Below are 19,773 nucleotides of genomic sequence, written 5' to 3' on the forward strand. Positions count from 1 at the left end.
TGTATATACTGTATGTGGAATACTACTCAGCCATAAAAATGAATGGAATCTTGCCATTTGTGACAACATGGATAGACTTAGAGGATATTATGCTAAGTGAAATAAGTCAGAGAAAGACAAATACTCTATGATTCACTTACACATGGAATCTAAAAAACAAGACAAATGAACATACATATCAAAACAGAAACAGAGGCATGGGGCGGAGGTGGTGGCCAAAGGGTCCTCTGAATCCTCGCTGGATTCTGGAGCGAGTGGGGCGCACGGAGACGGGAACCAGCTGTTCCAAAGACAGTGCAACAGCACCTGCGAGAGGGGTGATTCGATTCCCTTAGCCCAGTCGGAGGCATTCCTCACAGACCTCTTGGATAAAGTGTGTGAGTGAATGAATGACTACAAGCTCGAAGAAGACCCTGTGACTAAGAAGAAGACTTTCAAGAGACTTGCTCCAAGGAAAGGAGACAAAATATACAAAGAATTTAAAAAATTCTATTTTTATTCTGATGCTTACAGACATTTGAAATTTGCGTGTGAAACTATAATGGAAGAGTACGAAGATGAAGTATTCTCACTTATGGCCCAGGAGGCACACTACATCTCTGACAAGCTGTGCAGTGAAAAATCAGGTCTGTGTGAAACTTCTACTAATCACACTGAACTCTAGGAATGATGGTGCTGCTAGTTAGAGGAGAGGCAAGTCATAGCCCCCAAGGTCTATGTCTGCATTTCTGTCTTCATGTTTCTTCATGAGAAGAAACTTTACGTCTCTTGCTCATACTGCATTGTCTCATGTTTGATATTTTATTGAAAATCTCTTGTTTGGCATTATGACGAGCCCCAATTCTTTCTATAGGTGAAGCTGAGGAGTGCATGAAACGAATTACCTTTGTAGATTTTGATACAAACAGGCTTGGCAGGAAAGCATTTAACTCAGTAATAGGAAAAAAGTGAAGACATTTCATAAATGAAATAAGGATTTAATAACGTGTACTGTATATTTCATGCACATATACAAGTATAGTGTCTGTTTGATAAAAACTTGATTTGATTTCATAAATACTTGATTAGTCATGAAATTAAGAAAACATATTTGCTGCAAATTCCAGCTTAATTTTTCTGGGCTGTATGGCTATCACTGAAAGAAGCGAACTCACTTTATATCAGGAATGAAATTTAAATTTATAGAAACCTTAAGTTTAAAAACTTTATAATTTCTAAAATTTAATAAAATGCATCAAAAGCAGTGAGTACTTTTACAGGGAACAATAACTATATTAGCCTTTCTGATGCATACAGCCTGAATTCAAATGATTTAGAAAGTTGATTTATTATTCATGTATTTATTATCATGTAGTCTAAAAGGATGATACCAATGGCCATGTTTTGTTTTGCTGCAAACTCTCCTGTCGTGCCTTTGTTTCTTAAAGACTTTCACCTAACATTTAGCGTGTAGATTTTACTACTAACCAACCTATCATTCTTTCTATGGATGTTTTTCTAGGTGTGGAGATGGAAGAAGAGGTGGGAATTTAAGGAAAATTGCCTTTTGACCACGTTAATAACAGAGTGTAGTAATAATCTCACTCTTGGAGATTTCATTGTCTCTGTTAAGTTTACATTCATTGGACTATAACTTTAATCATTTAAAAGGTCAGGATCTATTTTAACACTTGTTTTAAAGAAGAAGTTCTCACTGTTGTCTCTGAGAATTTACTAGGTAGGATGCTTATGCTTTGTTATGTGGATTACTATTTGCTAAGAATAAGCCAAGACCAATGAATCCATTTCACTGAGGAGTGGAGAGTGGAAGAGAGCAAAGTCCCCAAAACAAAAACTACTTGCCATGTTACCTGATGGCCTAGAAAGCACATTATTTAAGCCACTCAACTGACTTGTCAGGAGGAAATAATTCTTACATTTAGAAAAATCTGCCAAAATGAAGAGAAAGAGGTTTCCATTCTTCTCCTTTTCCCACCTCAACTCTTATTAAATGTTAGACTTTTAAAGTTAATTTCATTTATTTGGGAAAACTGAGAAGGTTTGTGATTTTTGGATATGTCTGTAGCTGGCTAAGTAGTATAGATCCTACATATTATAACCCAATGAGGCTGCACTGCATGCAACTGATAAAAAATAGAAATAGGATTTAAGAATAATTAGCATCATTTTTCAGTAGGGTAGTAAAATTGTGACTTAAAACATAGTCCCTATAACTTTAGTAAACTTAGCTATTTAAATTTAATTTAGCATTTCAAAAAGATGAGTCATAAACATTTTCCTAACTTAGTCTTCCTTGGTAAACGCACTAAACTGTTTCTTCACGGGAACATGTAGAGACACTGGCACAAAGTTCCCTTGAAAACCATAACATTTGTGATTGTAGAAGTGTTGGCTGCGGTCTTTTCATACCCTCAATGGTAAATCTGACAAATTCTCACATCTAGACAGTACTAATGCTAATCGTAGAATTTAAGAGATTTTGGGCTTTTGTTTCCCACCTAAAGGACCGTGGGGAGGTATGCCTTCCTTCCACTGATGGCTGTTTCTCATGGATATTGAGGCTTCTGCTTTGACTGGAGAGAACCAAACATCTTGCCTCTGATGGGGAATATCTTAAGGTTTTGCTAAATAGGGCTTTTCAGTTTTTTCTTACTTCCCAGTAAAAATAATCTTGTCTCTTGCAAGATTTTCAATATCTCATGACTTAGATAATTTTTTTCTTTCCAGATCAAACTTGTTAAACGCATGTAAATGTTTGTAGTTACTGAGTAACACTATATTTGAGTGAGCCACTGCATTTCTTATGGCTGCGGTGACTCTTAAGTTTCCCTCTGGGTGTGGTGAGGCTGCAGCTGCTTTTGCTAATGAATAATAATGAGAGAGTAGCTAACTGCTGGCTTTGCCATGCCTCCAAACACATTCCAGCCTTTTAATGACTTTTATTGACCAAAAACAAAGCAAAAGCAAAAAGCCAGAAAAAAAAAAAAGGAAGAAAAAGAAACAAAAAGAAATAAAACAACACCTAGGGTGTGACAGAAAAGTTTCTTAGAGTCCATGAAAAGCACCTAATTCTGGGTCAGAAGAAAATATCGGAGAAAAGGTGGGGAGAGGTTTATAATGCTTATTAAAATAATGTGGAGAGAAGACATGTTTCAGGTGGATGATTTCAAATCGTACTTTTATGAGATGGTTTCTTTGGGTCTCCATGGAAGACTTCTGTGAGCCTCTTCTCATAAAGAAAAGACAAAATTGGCTGAGATGAACAGCTTATATTTTGTTATGTGGATTACGATTTGCTAAGAATAAGCCAAGACCAATGAATCCATTTCACTGAGGAGTGCAGAGTGGAATAGAGCAAAGTCCCAAATGGGAGAGATCAATACTTGATTTACTAAAGCAAGCCCTAAAAAAAAAAAGTCAATAACTGGTTATATTTTTTTTATACTTATTTCTCTGCTTGGTTGATATTTATTCATATATGTAATAGCATTATCTAAATATTTTAAACTATTAAAAAAACACAAACAAATGAAAACAAAACAGAAACAGAATCGTAGATACAGAGAACAAACAAGTGGCTGCTAGAGGGGAGGGGATGGGGGGATGACTGTAATAGGCAAGGGCAATTAAGAGGTACAAACTTATAAAATAAATGAGTCAAAGGGATAAAATGTACAGTGTGGGAATACAGTCAATAATAATATATCCTTGTATGGTAACAGATCGTAACTAATTTTATTATGGCGATCATTTTGTAATGTATAGAAATATTGAGTCACTATGTTGTATACCAGGAACTAACATAGTGTTGTAGGTCAATTACACTTAACAAACAAACCAACCCATAGAAAAAGAGATTGGACTTGTGATTACCAGAGGCAGGTGGTGAGGGGAGGGGGAACTGGATGAAAGTGGTAGAAAGGTACCAACTTCCAGTTACAGGATAAATAAGTACTAGGGATGTAATGTACAACATGATTGATATAACTAACACTGCTGTGTGTTATACATGAAAGTTGTTAAGAGAGTAAATCCTAAGAGTTCTCATCACAAGGAAAAAATGTTTTTTCCTTTTCTTTTATATCTATATGAGATGATGGATGTTCACTAAATTTATTGTGGTAATCATTTCATGATGTGGTCAGATGATTTTTAAAAAATTTTTATTGGAGTATAGTTGATTTACAATGTTGTGTTAGTTTCAGGTGTACAGTAAAGTGAATCAGTTATACATATACATATATCCACTCTTTCTTAGATTCTTTTCCCATATAGGTCATTAGAGAGTACTGAGTAGAGTTCCCTGTGCTATACAGTAGGTCTGTATTAGTTATCTACTTTATATATAGTAGTGTGTATATGTCAATCCCAATCTCCCAATTTATTACTCCCCCATGTTTCCCACCTTGTAACCATAAGTTTGTTTTCTGTATCTATGACTCTATTTCTGTTTTGTAAATAAGTTCATGTGTACCATTTCTTTTAGATTCCATATAAAAGTGATATCATATATGATATTTTTCTTTCTCTGTCTGACTTATTTCACTCAGTATGACAATCTCTAGGTCCATCCATGTTGCTGCAAATGGCATTATTTTTTATGGCTGAGTAATATTCCATTGTATATATGTACCACATCTTCTTTATCTACTCCTCTCCATGGACATTTAGGTTGCTTCCATGTCTTGGCTATTGTAAATAGTGCTTCAATGAACATGGTGGTGCATGTATCTTTTCAAATTATGATTTTCTCTGGATATATGCCCAGTGCAGAAGACCTAAATAGACATTTCTCCAAAGAAGACATACAGATGGCCAAGAGGCACATGAAAAGATGCTCAACATCACTAAATATTAGAGAAATGTAAATCAAAACTACAATGAGGTATCACCTCACACTGGTCAGAAAGCCATCATCAAAAAATCTATAAACAATAAATGCTGGAGAGGATGTGGAGAAAAGGGAACCCTCCTACATTGTTGATGGGAATGTAAATTGGTACACTCCTATGGAGAACAGTATGGAGGGTCCTTAAAAAACTAAATATAGAACTACTATAAGTCAAATGATTATACTGTACACCTTAAACTTATATAGTGGTGGATGTCAATTATATCTCAATAAAAGTGGAAAAAAATTGTATCTGCCTTAAGTTACTGTAATCCTGATTCTGGGATAAATTTTTTTTTGCTTTATCACATAGTCTACTATAGAAGTCAAAACAAAGACAGATCCTTTACCCAAGATTAGATTTTATGGACTTCAGACAGAGTATTCAGAATGCAAATGCAGTTTTATTTTAACATATTTAATATAAACACACAGATGGACAACAGCTGCTAATTAGTTTCCTGTTTCATCTGTTACACCAACTGTGAGCTGTATCATTTTAGGATGAGTGAAGATGACAGCGGAGAGTGAGAAAAAAATTCTAGGATTTGGAGATTAAAACAATAATGGCAGTTGATCATACCAAGATAACAAAAAAAATAGTTAAGGATAAACTAATCATATACTAATTTCTTCAGAGGTCAAGGACAAATTCCTGAACTATAAATATTTTCTGGGTGTCTACTTCACATATAGGATCAAACTATATACTACTTATAGTCATCATTTAGTCCTCCTTCAGTCCCACTGGGTTTCCAGGTACTATGGAGTCATATAAAACAGAACAAAGTATGGTCACCGCCTTTAAATGTACAAACCAGTGCAGAAAACATGTGACAAAATTTAGAAAACTGAATAAGATGAGCAAATAAATTAACACTGATCGAACTTAAAATATATTAATTAAAGTGAAAATACATATAAAAAGAAATGTTATAAATGTTGAGAGGAATAGAATGATCAGAATTGGTTTGGGATAATTAGGAAAGGCTTTCTGGACATATTACCCTTTATGGGAGTCAGGTCATGTGAGAAAAACATTTTGAAAATTACAGTAATACCTAGAGGTAATTCTTGGAAGAAACAGTAACATCAACTGTAATAGCAGCTCTTAAGGATTAAAAAAGGCAAATATAGTAGCCACTAAAAAGTCTGTCATTAAGAATGGGAAGAATCTCTTGTCAATAAACATGTTTGTTATGGTAAAAAAAAAATTTTTGGTTAACCAATAGAAAATGAGACACCTCTGTTGATAAATGATCAGAAAATAAATCTATTATGTTGACTTAAAAATTAGAACTATTCTATAAGGGAAGCTGGCAGTTTATAAAGAGGACAAGAACCATTTAAATTCAGATCTAAATTCTGTCTGATAATATGAAATTTCTAGTTTTATAAAGTAAGCACTAGGAAGCTAGGATATGTTTGGTTCACAAATTGGAGGATGTAAGGCACTGGGTTTTGTTAAGTCTATCTTGATAATTCCTGCTAAATGTGACAGTTTTATAAGAATCCAATTTGCTATCTCTGTGTCTGTTCCCCTTCTGTTTCATGCTTCACTGCCAAGAGGCAGCTTCACAAATTGGCAGCAGCAGGAGCAGGCAATTTAAATCCCAAACATCAATTTATGACAGAACTAAGCAATCCCAGCATGATTTGAGTGGGGCAGGCTTCTGTGATGGCAATTTTCCAGAAGGGGGAATTCTTTTCTTAATTAAGGGAATTTCCCAGCCTTTCAGGCCTTGAAAGCCTAGAAAGTCCAAGTCAGCAGTTTGTTAGCTACCTTACCAAGCTGTTTCAAAACTATGTAGAAATATAAACAGCTCAATAGTTAAAACTCAGTTTTAGGAATGATATAAATTTAATCAATGCTGAACTTTATTTAAAAAAATTTCCCCGAGTGGATTTTGTGTATTTGAATAATAATTACTGCTTGGTATATTTAAGAAGTTAATGTGTAATGTTTGGATGTTAATATCTATTGAATGGTTAAATCCCCCAAATCTACCCAGTTTTTACTCTGTTACTCTACTTCTTTTGGCCTGATAGAAATGCATGACATGTTTTATTATAGTAGGGTTTTTTTTTTCTTTTAATACCTGCTGTGATCATCTAGTACTTTTTTGAGCATGAAGAGATGTACCCACTGAGAACTGAGTCCCTCACTCTGTTCTCTTTGCTACTGCACATGACAACACCTCTGAGAGATGTAGTTTTAAGCATTGAACTTGATATGTTAATTGGTTTATATTCATGAACTGGACAGATTCTTTAAAATCATCACCATCCTGCTCCTCACAATATAATGAGTCATTTTGTACTTAAATTTCCGGGTGCCAGAATGCATATATGTTACTCTGGAAAAACATTTTACCTTTTGTGAAAGATGGCTTAGGAGAATTAAATGTGTGTGAAGTGAATGAGAGTGACAATAAAAATTATTTTTTGGGAAAAAAAAAGATGTTAATACGTAAGATCATCTAAGCCAGTGGGAGCAGCTCCCCAACTTTTAAAGTTAGAAGCTTCCTAAATTCATTTGGAATTCTGTTCCCCCGTCCTGCCCCACATTCTTCAGAAATATAAAATGAATCATCCTAGGTGCAAAGCTTTATATCATGCATTTTTTTCTGATGTACCTCAGTTACCAATATAATTTTGTTGTCAGTGCCATATTTTCTGGTCTGCTCCTATGGCTAAGGTTTTTGTACTCACTTTGAAGGGACCCTGTAAGATTTTTCTGGACATTTGCACAGTTGGAAGTTTCTAGGTTCCATGGAAAAGGAGGATGGTATAGGAAAAGATAGCAGAGTTGTCTACTTTAGAAGAGGTACTCCTACTAAGTGCTATAGACATAGGGTTACCAAGACATACCTTGTCCTGGATTTCATGGAGCTTACATGTTGGGAAAGAAAACAACACTGGCTCAATATGAACAAAGCCTTTTCCCACCCTGTTTAGGCCACATCAGGACACCGAGGGAAAAGAGAAAAAATGTAAAAACAGAGAAGCACATATGTGCTAAATGACCAATATCTCAACCAAGTCTGGCCACAATTGTCATGGCACATATAATACTCTGTACTTATGTATGTATGCAAACATCCTCATTTGTCTTAGACTTCCTCCACAGTAGGGAAACAGTAGCTCATGCTGCCTAGGAGAACAAAAGGAAGCTAACAGGTTATTGAACCAGCCACGGGGAAAAGAAAACTAGGACATCTACTGTTCCATATTCAAAGTAGAAATAGGATGTAGCTTAGAAGTATTATAGTTTACCCCTGTAAACACAAACTAATTTGCGCCAGTTTGAAATCACTAGGTTTGACTAATTTCATATTCAGACCATGTTCAGTGTCCCCCTCTTTCCCTTCCTGTTACTTCCTGGCATTTATTGAGTAGCTACCATGTGCTGGCAATGTTCTAAATGCTAAGGATAAAGCCATGAACAACTTGTTTCACATGCCCACCAGCAAGTAGTTGAGGATAGCAGTTGTTTTATTTATCATTTTACCCCTGGTATCAATATAGCTTTGCATATGGCAGACACTCAACAAATAGTCGTAAAGTGAATAAAATAAAAAATTAAAAAACACTCTCAAGTAATTGTGGGTATATGCCAATATTTAGTTATAAAGGTCTTCATCAATTACTCACAATTGAGAAAGATTAGGAACAATCTAATGTCTGACAACAAGGGATTGTATAAATCAGTCAAATTATACTTTTTACTAGAGAATAATATGTAGGCATTAAAATGACATAGCGGAGTACTATGTAATGATATGGACAGATGTTTATGGTATACTGAGTATAAAAATGGAGGGAAGGAAAATGGAAGGCGAAAATAAGTATAATTTCTTTGTTTTTTAATGCACATTCACATACACATAAACTGTATACATGCATAGAATTAAAGAATAGAAGAAGAGTAATGTTGGGTAACAGGATTATGTGTTAATTTCCTTTGCTTTAAAAAATCTATGTTTTCTAAATTTTCTTCAATGAATGTTTATTTGTTCTAAGATTAAAAAGTCACATTAGGGACTTCCCTTGCAGTCCAGTGGTTAAGACTCCGCGCTTCCACTGCAGGGGGTGCGGGTTTGATCCCTGGTCAGGAAAATAAGATCCCACGTGCCATGAGGCTAGGTCAAAAAAAAAAAAAAAAAAAAAAGTTACATTAAAAATGTATACCTGGGTGGGGGGGCGTGGGTGGGAGGTTTCCCAAGATGGCACAGTAGAAGGATCCAGGACTCACCTCCTCTCATAGGCACAAAAATTTTAGAATTATTTACAGAACAACTATCAATGAAAAAGACCAGAACCTATCAGAAAAGATAATATAACTAAAGACAAAGAAGGAAGCACAACAAGATGGGTAGGAGGGGTGAAGTCACAGTATAGTCAAGACCCAAACCCCCAGGTGGGTGACATACAAATGGGAGAATAACTAAAATTGCAGAGGTGCTCTCTAAGAAGCAAGGGGTCTGAGCCCCACATCAAGCTCCCTAGCCTGGGGGTCCTGTACCAGGAAGATGAGCCCCCAAAACGTTTGGATCTGTTGATCAGCGGGGCTTGCTTTCAGGCGTCCCAGAGGATTGTGGGAAATAGAGATTAAACTCTTAAAGGGCACACACAAAATCTCACATGCTCTGGGACCCAGGGAAGAAGCAGTAATTTGAAAGGAGCCTGGGTCAGACCTACCTGCTGATCTTGGAGAGTCTCCTGGAGAGGCAGGAGACAACTGGAGATCACCCTGGGGAAACAGACATTGGCGACAGCCATTTTTGAGAGCTTGTTCTGCTACGTGGACACTGGTGCTGGCAAATGCCATTTTGGAATCCTCCCTCTAGCTTATTAGTTTCAATCCCCAGCCCCACCTATGCCCATCAATCTTATAGGCACTGGTACTGCGATGCCTCGGGTCAAGCAACTAATTGAGCCAGGAAACAGCTCCACTCACCGGCATACAGGCTGCCTTAAGATCCCCTGAGCCCACAGCCACCCCTGGACACAGCCCTGCCCAACTGAGGGCACAGGACCTGTCCCCACACACCACTGCATAGGCACTAGACCTGAGACCCCCAAGACTCTGCAGCCAGAGATACTGGGACCCAGTTCCACCTAGTAGTGGGCAGGCACCAGCCCCAGATTCACGTGGGCCCTGATCCCACCTACAAATGTGCCTGTTTTAGCCTTGGGAGCAGTCTCACCCAGTAGCAGGCACCTTGGACGAGAATGCTAGGCCTGGGACAAGCTGCAGCTCCACAGCCCACTGTGGCAGGACCCAGACAACCCACCAGGAGGCCACCACCTGCCCTGGGACTGGCTAGGCCCCTACACTGCCCAACAGCAAGCCAGCACAAGCTTTGGGACACCCTGGACTCCATAGCCAGCTGTGTCAGGAAATGTCCCCACTGATCAGTGGTCTGACACCAGCTCTGGGACCACTGGGCCCTGCAGCCAAACCCTGCCAATGGGCCAGCACTAGCTCCAAGACTTGGCTTCACCCACTGGTAGGTGGGTACCAGCCCCAGGATGTCCTGGACTCCGACTTCACCCATCAGTGAGCCAGCAATAGCCCTGGGCACCCTGGGATTCTGCAGCTAGGTGTCTCGTGACCCAGCCCCACCAACCAGTAGCTGGCAGCTCTGTACAAGGCAGGGCCTGCTAACTAACAAAACTGGGGGCCAGTCACACCTACCAGATTGCCCAGAGTGGTCAGCCTGCTCAAACAGAAGGACCTACACAGCCCACATAGGGGACACCCCTATAGCACATAGCTCTGGTGAACAGAGTAGGGTGCACTGCTGGGATACATAGGAAGTCTTCTACAAAAGGCTACTTCTCCAAGATCAGAAAATGTAACCAACCTACCAGATACAAAGAAATAAAACACAGCAAGTTAGGCAAAATGAGGTGATAAGAGGAACATGTTCCAAATGAAGGAACAAGATAAAACTCTAGAAGGAGAACTCAGTGACATGGAGATAGGCAATGCACCCCAGAAAGGGTTCAAGGAAATGATTGTAAAGATAATCAAAGAACTAGGGAGAAGAATGGATGAACAGAGTGAGAAGTTAGAATTTTTAGACAATGACTTAGAAAATATAAAGAAGAACCAAACAGACATGAAGAACATGATAACTGAAATGAAAAATACACTAGAAGGAATCAACAGTAGACTAGGTGATACAGAGGAACAGATCACAGTGAGCTGGAAGATAGACTAGTGGAAATCACTAAACCTGAAGAAAAAAAAGAAAAAAGAATTTAAGAAATGAGGACAATTTAAGAGACCTCTGGGAGGACATCAAATGTATTAACATTTTCATTATAGGGGTCCCAGAGGAGAAGAGGAGAGAGAAAGTGGCAAAGAACATATTTGAAGACATAACAGCTGAAAACTTCCCTAACCTGGGAAAGGACACAGACAGCCAGGCCCAGGAAGCATGGAGAGTCCCAAACAGGATCAACCCAAAGAGGACCACACCAAGACACACTAGTAATTAAAATGGCAAAATTAAAGATAAAGAGAGAATATTAAAAGCAGCAAGGGAAAAGCAATGAATAACATACACAGACACTCCCCTAAGGCTATCAGCTGACTTTTCAGCAGAAACTCTGCAGGCCAGAGGGAGTGGCAAAATATATTTAAAGTGATGAAAGGGGAAAACCTACAAAAGAATACTCTACCTGGCAGGACTCTCATTCAAATTTGATGAAGAGATCAAAAGTTTCACAGACAAGGAAAACATAAAGAGTTCAGCACCACCAAACCAACTTCACAATGAATGTTAAAGGGAATTCTCTAAGTGAAAAAGAAAAGGCCACAATTAGAAACATGAAAATTATGAAAGGAAAAAGATCATTGTAAAGGCAAATATACAGTAAAAGTCAACCACATACAAAGCAAGTAAGGAGGTTAAAAGACGAAAGTAGCAAAATCATTTATATCCATGATAAACAGTTAAGGGATTCACAAAACAAACAGACATAAAATATGATCTTAAAAATAGTAATTTTGGGGCTTCCCTGGTGGAGCAGTGGTTGAGAATCTGCCTGCTAATGCAGGGGACACAGGTTCGAGCTCTGGTCTGGGAGGATCCCACATGCTGTGGAGCAATTAGGCCCGTGAGCCACAACTACTGAGCCTGCACGTCTGGAGCCTGTGCTCTGCAACAAGAGAGGCCGCGATAGTGAGAGGCCCACGCACCGCGATGAAGAGTGGCCCCCACTTGCCACAACTAGAGAAAGCCCTTGCACAGAAATGAAGACACAACACAGCAAAAATAAATAAATTAATTAATAAACTCCTACACCCAACATCTTCTTTAAAAAAAAAAGTAATTTTGAGGGAAGGAGAGTAAAAATGCAGGGTTGTTAAAATGTTTTTGAACTTAGGAGATCAGTAACTTAAATTAATCACATATACATATATATACGTAAATTGCTATATATATAAACCTTATGGTAACCACAAACCAAAAATCTATAATAGATACACAGACAGAAAAAGGAAAGGAATCCAAACATAACAATAAAGATAGCCATCACACCACAAGGGAAGAAAACAAAATAAGAATGGAACAAAAAAGAACTACAAAAACAACCCCCAAGCAAGTAACAAAATGGCAATAAATACATACCTATCCACAATGACTTTAAGTGTAAATGGACCAAATGCTCCAATCAAGACATGGAGTGGCTTAATGAATACAAAACCAAGACTTGTATATATGCTGCCTACAAGAGACTTGTTTCAGATCTAAAGACACACACAGACTGAACATGAGGGGATGAAAAAAAGGTACTCCATGCAAATGGAAATCAAAAGAAAAGCTGGGGTAGCAATACTTATACCAGACAAAATAGATGTTGAAATGAAGATTGTACAAGAGAAAAAGAAGGATGTTACATAATGATCAAGGGATCAATACAGGAAGATATAGCAATTGTAAATATATATGCACCCAACATAGGAGCACCAAAATACATACAGCAAATATTAAGAAACTTAAAGGAAGAAATTTACAGTAACACAGTAATAGTAGGGGACATTAACAAACCACTCACATTAATGGAAATATCATCCAGATAGAAAATCAATAAGAAAACGTTGGACCTAAATGATACATTAGATCAAATGGAGTTAATGTATATATATAGAACATTCCATCCAAAAGTAGAAGAATACAGATTCTTTTCAAGTGCACATGGGACCTTCTCCAGGACAGATGACATGCTAGGCCACAAAACAAGCTTCAGTAAACTTAAGAAAATTGAAATAATATCAAACATCTTTTCTGACCATAATGCTATGAGACTAGAAATCAAATACAAGAAAAAATAAAACTGCAAAAACCACAAACACATGGAGGCTAAACAATATGCTATTGAACAACCAATGGATCACTGAAAAAACGAAAGATATAAAAACAACTGGAGACAAATGAAAGCGAAAACACAATGATCCAAAATCTATAGGACTCAGTAAAAGCAATTCTAAGAGGGAAGTTTATAGCAATACAAGCTTACCCTGGGAAACAAGAAAAATCTAAGATAAACAACCTAACCTTACACCTGAAGGAAGTAGAAAAAGAACAAACAAAAACCTAAGTTAGTTGAAGGAAAGAAATCATAAACATCAGAGCAGAAATAAAAGATATAGAGACTGAAAAATCAATAGGAAAGATCAATGAAACTAAGAGCTAGTTCTTTGAAAAGATAAGCAAATTGGGTAAAACTTTAGCCAACTCATCAGGAAAAAAGAGAAAGGACCCAAATCAATAAAATCAGAAATGAAAAAGACAAAGTTATGACCGATACCACAGAAATACAAAGGATCATAAGAGATTACAAAAACTACTATGTACCAATAAAATGGACAACCTGCAAGAAATGGACAAATTCCTAGAAATGTACAATCTCCCAACACTGAACCAGGAAGAATTAGAAAACATGAACAGACCAATTGCCAGTAATGAAACTGAATTAGTAAGCAAATAACTTCCAACAAACAAAAGTCCAGGACAGGATGGCTTCATAGGTGAATTCTACCAAACATTTAGAGAAGAATGAACACCTATCCTCCTCAAACTATTCCAAAAAATTGCAGAGGAAGAATGCTTCTAAACTCATTCTATGAGGTCAGCATCACCCTGATACCAATACAGACAAAGATATCACACACACAAAAAAATTACAGGCCAATATCACTGATGAATGTAGATGCAAAAATCCTGGACAAAATATTAGCAAACCAAATCCAACAATACATGAAAAGGATCACACACCATGATCAAGTGAGATTTATCCCAGGAATGCAAGGCTGGCTTGATATCTGCAAATCAATCAGTGTGATACACCACATTAACAAATTGAAGAATAAAAACTATATGATCATCTCAACAGATGCAGAAAAAGCTTTTCACAAAATTCAACATTTATGTATAATAAAAACTCTCAATAAAGTGGGTATAGAGGTTACATACCTCAACATAATAAGGCCATATATGATAAGCCCACAGCTAACATTATATTCAATGGTGAAAAGCTGAAAGCATTTCTTCTAAGATCAGGGACAAGACAAAGATGTGCACTCTCACCACTTTTCTTCACCATAGTATTGGAAGTTGTAGCCATAGAAATCAGACAAGAAAAATAATAAAAGGAATCCAAATTGGAAGCGAAGAAGTAAAACTGTCACTATTGCAGATGACATAATACTATACATTAGAAAATCCTAAAGATGCCACCAGAAAACTACTAGAGCTCATCACTGAATTCAGTAAAGTTGCAGGATACAAAATTAATATACAGAAATCCGTTGCATTTCTATACACTAGCAACAAAAGATTAGAAAAATAAATTAAGGAAACAACCCCATTTATAATCACAACAAAAGGAATAAAATACCCAGGAATAAACCCACATAAGGAGGTAAAAGATCTGTACTTAGAAAACTATAAGACACTGATGAAAGAAACTGAAGACCACACAAACAGATGGAAAGATACACCATGTTCATGGATTGGAAGAATTAAAACAACCACACAACACAAGGCAATCTACAGACTCAATGCAATCCTTAAAAAATACCAATGGCATTTTTCAAAGAACTTGAACAAAAATTTTTTTAATTTGTATGGAAACACAAAAGACCTTGAATAGCCAAAGCACTCTTGAGAAAGAAAAACAGAGCTGGGGGAATCAGACTCCCTGACTTCAGCCTATACTACAAAGTTACAGTAATCAAAACAGTATGGTACTGGCACAAAAACAGAAATATAGATTAATAGAACATAATAGAAAGCCCAGAAATAAACCCATGCCCCTGTGGTAGTCAATTAATCTATGACAAAAGGCAAGAATATACAGTGGAGAAAAGACAGTCTCTTCAATATGTGGTGCTAGGAAACCTGGATAGCCATATGTAAAAGAATGAAAGTAGAACATTTTCTCATACTATATACAAAAATAAACTAAAAATGGATTAAAGACCTAAATGTTAGACCAGAAACCATAAAACTTCTAGAAGAAAACCCAGAACACTCTTTGACATAAATTGTAGCAATACTTTTTTGAAGCTGTCTCCTAAGGCAAAGGAAACAAAAGCAAAAGTAAATAAATGGGACCTAATTAAACTCAAAAGTTTTTGCACAGCAAAGGAAACCATTGGCAAAATGAAAAAAGAACCTACTGAATGAGAAAAAAATATTTGCAAATGATATGACCAATAAGGGATCAATATCCAAAATATATAAACAGTTCATACAACTCAATATTAAAAAAAACCCAAACACCTTGATTAAAAGATGGGCATAAGAACTGAATAGACATTTTTCCAATGAAGACATAAGATGGCCAAGAGGCAGAAGAAAAGATGCTCAACATCGCTAATCATCAGAGAAATGCAAATTGAAACCACAATGAGATATCATTTAACACTTGTCACAATGGCTATCATCAAAAAGACCACAGGTAACAAATGTTGACATGGATGTGGAGAAAAGGGAACCCTTGTATACTGTTGGTGGGAATGTAAATTGGTGCACCCACTGTGGAAAACAGTACAGAGATGACTAAAAAAAAAAAAAATAGAACTACCATATGACCCAGCATTCCACTCCTGGGTATATATCCAAAGAAAATGAAAACAGTAATTTGAAAAGATACATGTACTCCAATGTTCATAGCAGCATTCTTTACAACAGCCAAGTTTGGAAGCAACCTAAATGTCCATCAACAGGTGAATGGATAAAGAAGATGTGGTGTATATAGACTATGGAATACTACTCAGCCATAAAGAAGAATGGAAGTTTGCCATTTGCAACAATATGGCTGCACCTGGAGGGTATTATGCTTAATAATATAAGTCAGACAGAGAGAGACAAATACTGAATGTTATCGCTTATATGTGGAATCTAAAAAATACAACAAACTAGTGATATAACAAAACAGAAACAGACTCACAGATACAGAGAACAAACTAGTGTTTACCAGTGTGGAGAGGGAAAGGAGAAGGGACAAGATAGGGGTAGAGGATTAAGAGGTACAAACTACTATGTACAAAATAGACAAGCTACAAGTATGTATTGTACAGCACAGGGAATATAGCCAACATTTTATAATAACTATCTATGGAGTATAATCTATAAAAATTTTGAATCACTATGTTGTACACCTGAAACTTGTATAATATTGTAAATCAACTATGCTTTAATAAAAAAATAAAATAGTAAATAAATGAGAAAATAAATAAAAAAGAAGAAAAAGTATACCTAGAATATCTAGAACAATGGCCTAAGAAGTTCATAATAGAACTGGACCAGGAAGAGAAGGTGATCATGTTACACCCATTTTAAAATGTTTCAACTTCCGACTACTAATTATTGGGTTGGCCAAAAGGTTCAATCGTTTTTTTCTGTAAGATGGCTCTAGTAGCACTTAGTTGCCTTTACCCTCATTCTAAACAATTTTGTTTGATTGTATGTGACAGCTATCATATCAGCGTACATTAAAAAAAAGACTTATCAAAATCTGTGAATTTTTGTGTAGCCTTTTAAATATTGAAGATGGAAGAGAAAAAGCAACATTTTTGGCATATTATGCTTTATTATTTCAAGAAAGGTAAAAACGCAACTGAAATGCAAAAAAAGATTTGTGCAGTGCTGTGACTGATCCAACATGTCAAAAGTGGTTTGCGAAGTTTTGTGCTGGAGATTTCTCGCTGGACGATGCTCCATGGTTGGGTAGATCAGTTGAAATTGATAGTGATCAAATCGAGAATGGAGACATGAATTGAGAACAATCAATGTCATACCACATGAGAGACAGCTGACATACTCAAAATATCCAAATCAAGCGCTGAAAATCATTTGCAACAGCTTAGTTATGTTAATCCATTTGATGTTTGGGTTCCATATAAATTAAGTGAAGAAAATCTTCTTGACTGTACTTCTGCATGCGATTCTCTATTTAAACGTAATGAAAACGGTCTGTTTTTAAAACAAATTGTGACAGGCGATGAAAAGTGGACACTGTACGACAATATGGAATGGAAGAGATCATGGGGCAAGCGAAATGAACCACCACCAACCACACCAGAAGCCGGTCTTCATCCAAAGAAGGTGATGCTTTATATATGGTGGGACTGGAAGGGAGTCCTCTATTATGAGCTCCTTCTGGAAAACCAAATGATTAATTCCAACAAATACTGCTCCCAGTTAGACCAACTGGAAGCAGCACTCAACGAAAAGCATCTGGAATTAGTCAACAGAAAATGCATAATCTTCCATCAGAATAACTCAAGATCACATGCTTCTTTGATGACCAGGTAAAAACTGTTAGAGCTTGGCTGGGAAGTTCTGATTCATCAGCCGTATTCACCAGACATTGCACCTTTGGATTTCCATTTATTTAGGTCTTTACAAAATTCTCTTAATGGAAAAAATTTCAATTCCCTGGAAGACTGTAAAAGGTGCCTGGAACAGTTCTTTGCTCAAAAGGATAAGTTTTTGGAAGATGGAATTACGAAGTTGCCTGAAAAATGGCAAAGGTAGTGGAACAAAAGGGTGAATATGTTGCTTGATAAAGTTCTTGGTGAAAATGAAAAATGTGTCTTTTATTTTTACTTAAAAACCGAAGGCACTTTTTTGCCAACCCAATACAACTCCTTAAACAGCACTGAAAGACAGTATACAGTCAGTAGTAAGCGGACTGCTTCAGGAGAGTCTTTTTTCACACAGGTAGTTCCTAACTTACAGATTATGTTCCCAGAGTCTATATGAGAAATTGGCTGTTTGGAACCTGGAACACATTCCTTTAAAAATAATACTATAGATGGTGGGCAAGACTCCAGGGTAGTTAAAAACAAACAAACAAATCTTCATTTAGCTCATAATGTTACTAATATGTTGCTGAATTATGCTTTAGTATTAACCTGAATTTTGGAAACAAGATGGAAGACTGAAGAAAGAATGTTGAAATGGAAAGCATTTGTTTAAGTCACCTTCCTATCTACCTTTCTAGAGTCCTTTCCTGCTGTCAAATGTATTTCTTGCCATGCCTACAGTATCTTGCTATGCTAAGGTTCTGATGTGGTCCTGTTCAGGGTTTGCCCTATGAGCCAAAGAACTCTAAGTTCTCAGTGATTAGTTCCTGTTTATTTAGAACAGCAGATTTACCCAGATGTTGGATGTCTGATTTGAACTATTAAATATTAATATGCAAACAACTCACTCTCATGTAGAATACGTTTAAACACAAATGCACCTCTAAATATTAGATTATCAAGAAGTATAGCAAAGTGAACAGAACAAACACATTTAGCCAATGTGGAGGATATTTGGGCTTAATAAAACACCTCTCCTAAACAGACTGGATCTTGAGAGCCAGGGAATAAGGAGATTAACTGTTCCTCTAAAGTTTCTTGCTGTTCATGGCTTTTCCCCTTTCACTTCTCAAAAAGCTTTCTCTCCCTTCCCTTCTCTTAAAAGTACTCACAGAGGAGCTTAGATGGTGAGTAGGGGAAAGGTTAGAATAGGGTAGCCATTTGTGAATCTCAGTCATTTGTAAATTGAATTAATGTAGGTCTGAATACCAAATCACCATTATTTACATTGCATGCACACTCTCTTCTCCTCTTTCCCATTCTCCTCTCTTCACTCCTTCCCACCCCCTGGAAGATACTATGAACTTGTTATAACAAATTACCCAAAGGTAATAAATGCTGCAAAAGTGGCTCTAGTAGTTGTGGAAGGAAAGATAAAAGAAGAAATTATAAAAGGAAGGGCTTTTCTCTTTATGGAAGGGAGAGGTGTCTATTCTACAGTGAATAAGAAGCTTTATTTAGGGGTCCAGAAAGTAAACTTGAGCTACTGTAATAAATCCTCCTGCCTTTTCCCCCCACTTCTATATAACCTAAAGATCTAGAATTTTGCAACTCAAGTCCTTATAATTCATTCATACACACAGTCAATATTTAATTCAAAATTTAAACTAAATTTTCCTCTCTGGTTTTTGAAATATTGACAGTTACTATTTACTTAGGGGTTTTATCTATTAAAATGGATATAGAATATTTAGTTTATTAACCTTAATATTAATAAATTGTGGGTGCTAAGCCCAGTTAAGAGGGCAGCATGGTACAGCAAAAGGAGAAAGACCCCGGAGTTAGACAGGCCTAGGTTGGACTCCTCATTCTGTCTTTTACTAGTTGTATGACTCTGAACAGCTTATTTAATTTTTTTGAGCTTCAGTATTATTATCTACAAAATGGGGATAAAAGACACTTATCTGGATCGGTTGTTTCATGAGGCCTAAATAAGATAAGTAAGTGAAAGAATGTAGTATAGTACTATATATATAGTAGGTAGTAAGTA

The 19,773-nt window shown here is 36.7% G+C and overlaps 2 protein-coding genes across 14 annotated transcripts in view; one reads left to right on the top strand and one right to left on the bottom strand.

Annotated features, from left to right (window-relative positions):
• The window catches only part of GPHN (gephyrin), a 640,157-nt gene that overhangs the window by 41,893 nt on the left and 578,491 nt on the right, over positions 1-19,773 (bottom strand). The window contains exons 21-22 of one of the 13 annotated variants that reach the window (XM_067028313.1): positions 9,593-9,644; positions 8,941-9,033 (exon numbers count right to left, since the gene is read on the bottom strand). The exons of the other annotated variants lie outside the window; for them this stretch is intronic. Of the exons in view, the coding sequence (XP_066884414.1) occupies positions 8,956-9,033; positions 9,593-9,644 (130 nt within the window). The 3' untranslated portion in view covers positions 8,941-8,955. Of the gene's footprint in view, positions 1-8,940; positions 9,034-9,592; positions 9,645-19,773 lie in introns of those variants that run through there. 13 annotated transcript variants of the gene reach the window in all.
• LOC131753809 (protein canopy homolog 1) lies at positions 332-664 on the top strand. The gene has a single exon (XM_059059581.1). The coding sequence runs from the start codon at positions 386-388 to the stop codon at positions 662-664; it is 279 nt and encodes a 92-aa protein (XP_058915564.1). The 5' UTR covers positions 332-385.

This window comes from Kogia breviceps, chromosome 3 (genome assembly GCF_026419965.1).
Source record: "Kogia breviceps isolate mKogBre1 chromosome 3, mKogBre1 haplotype 1, whole genome shotgun sequence".
NCBI classification, from domain to species: Eukaryota; Metazoa; Chordata; class Mammalia; order Artiodactyla; family Physeteridae; genus Kogia; species Kogia breviceps.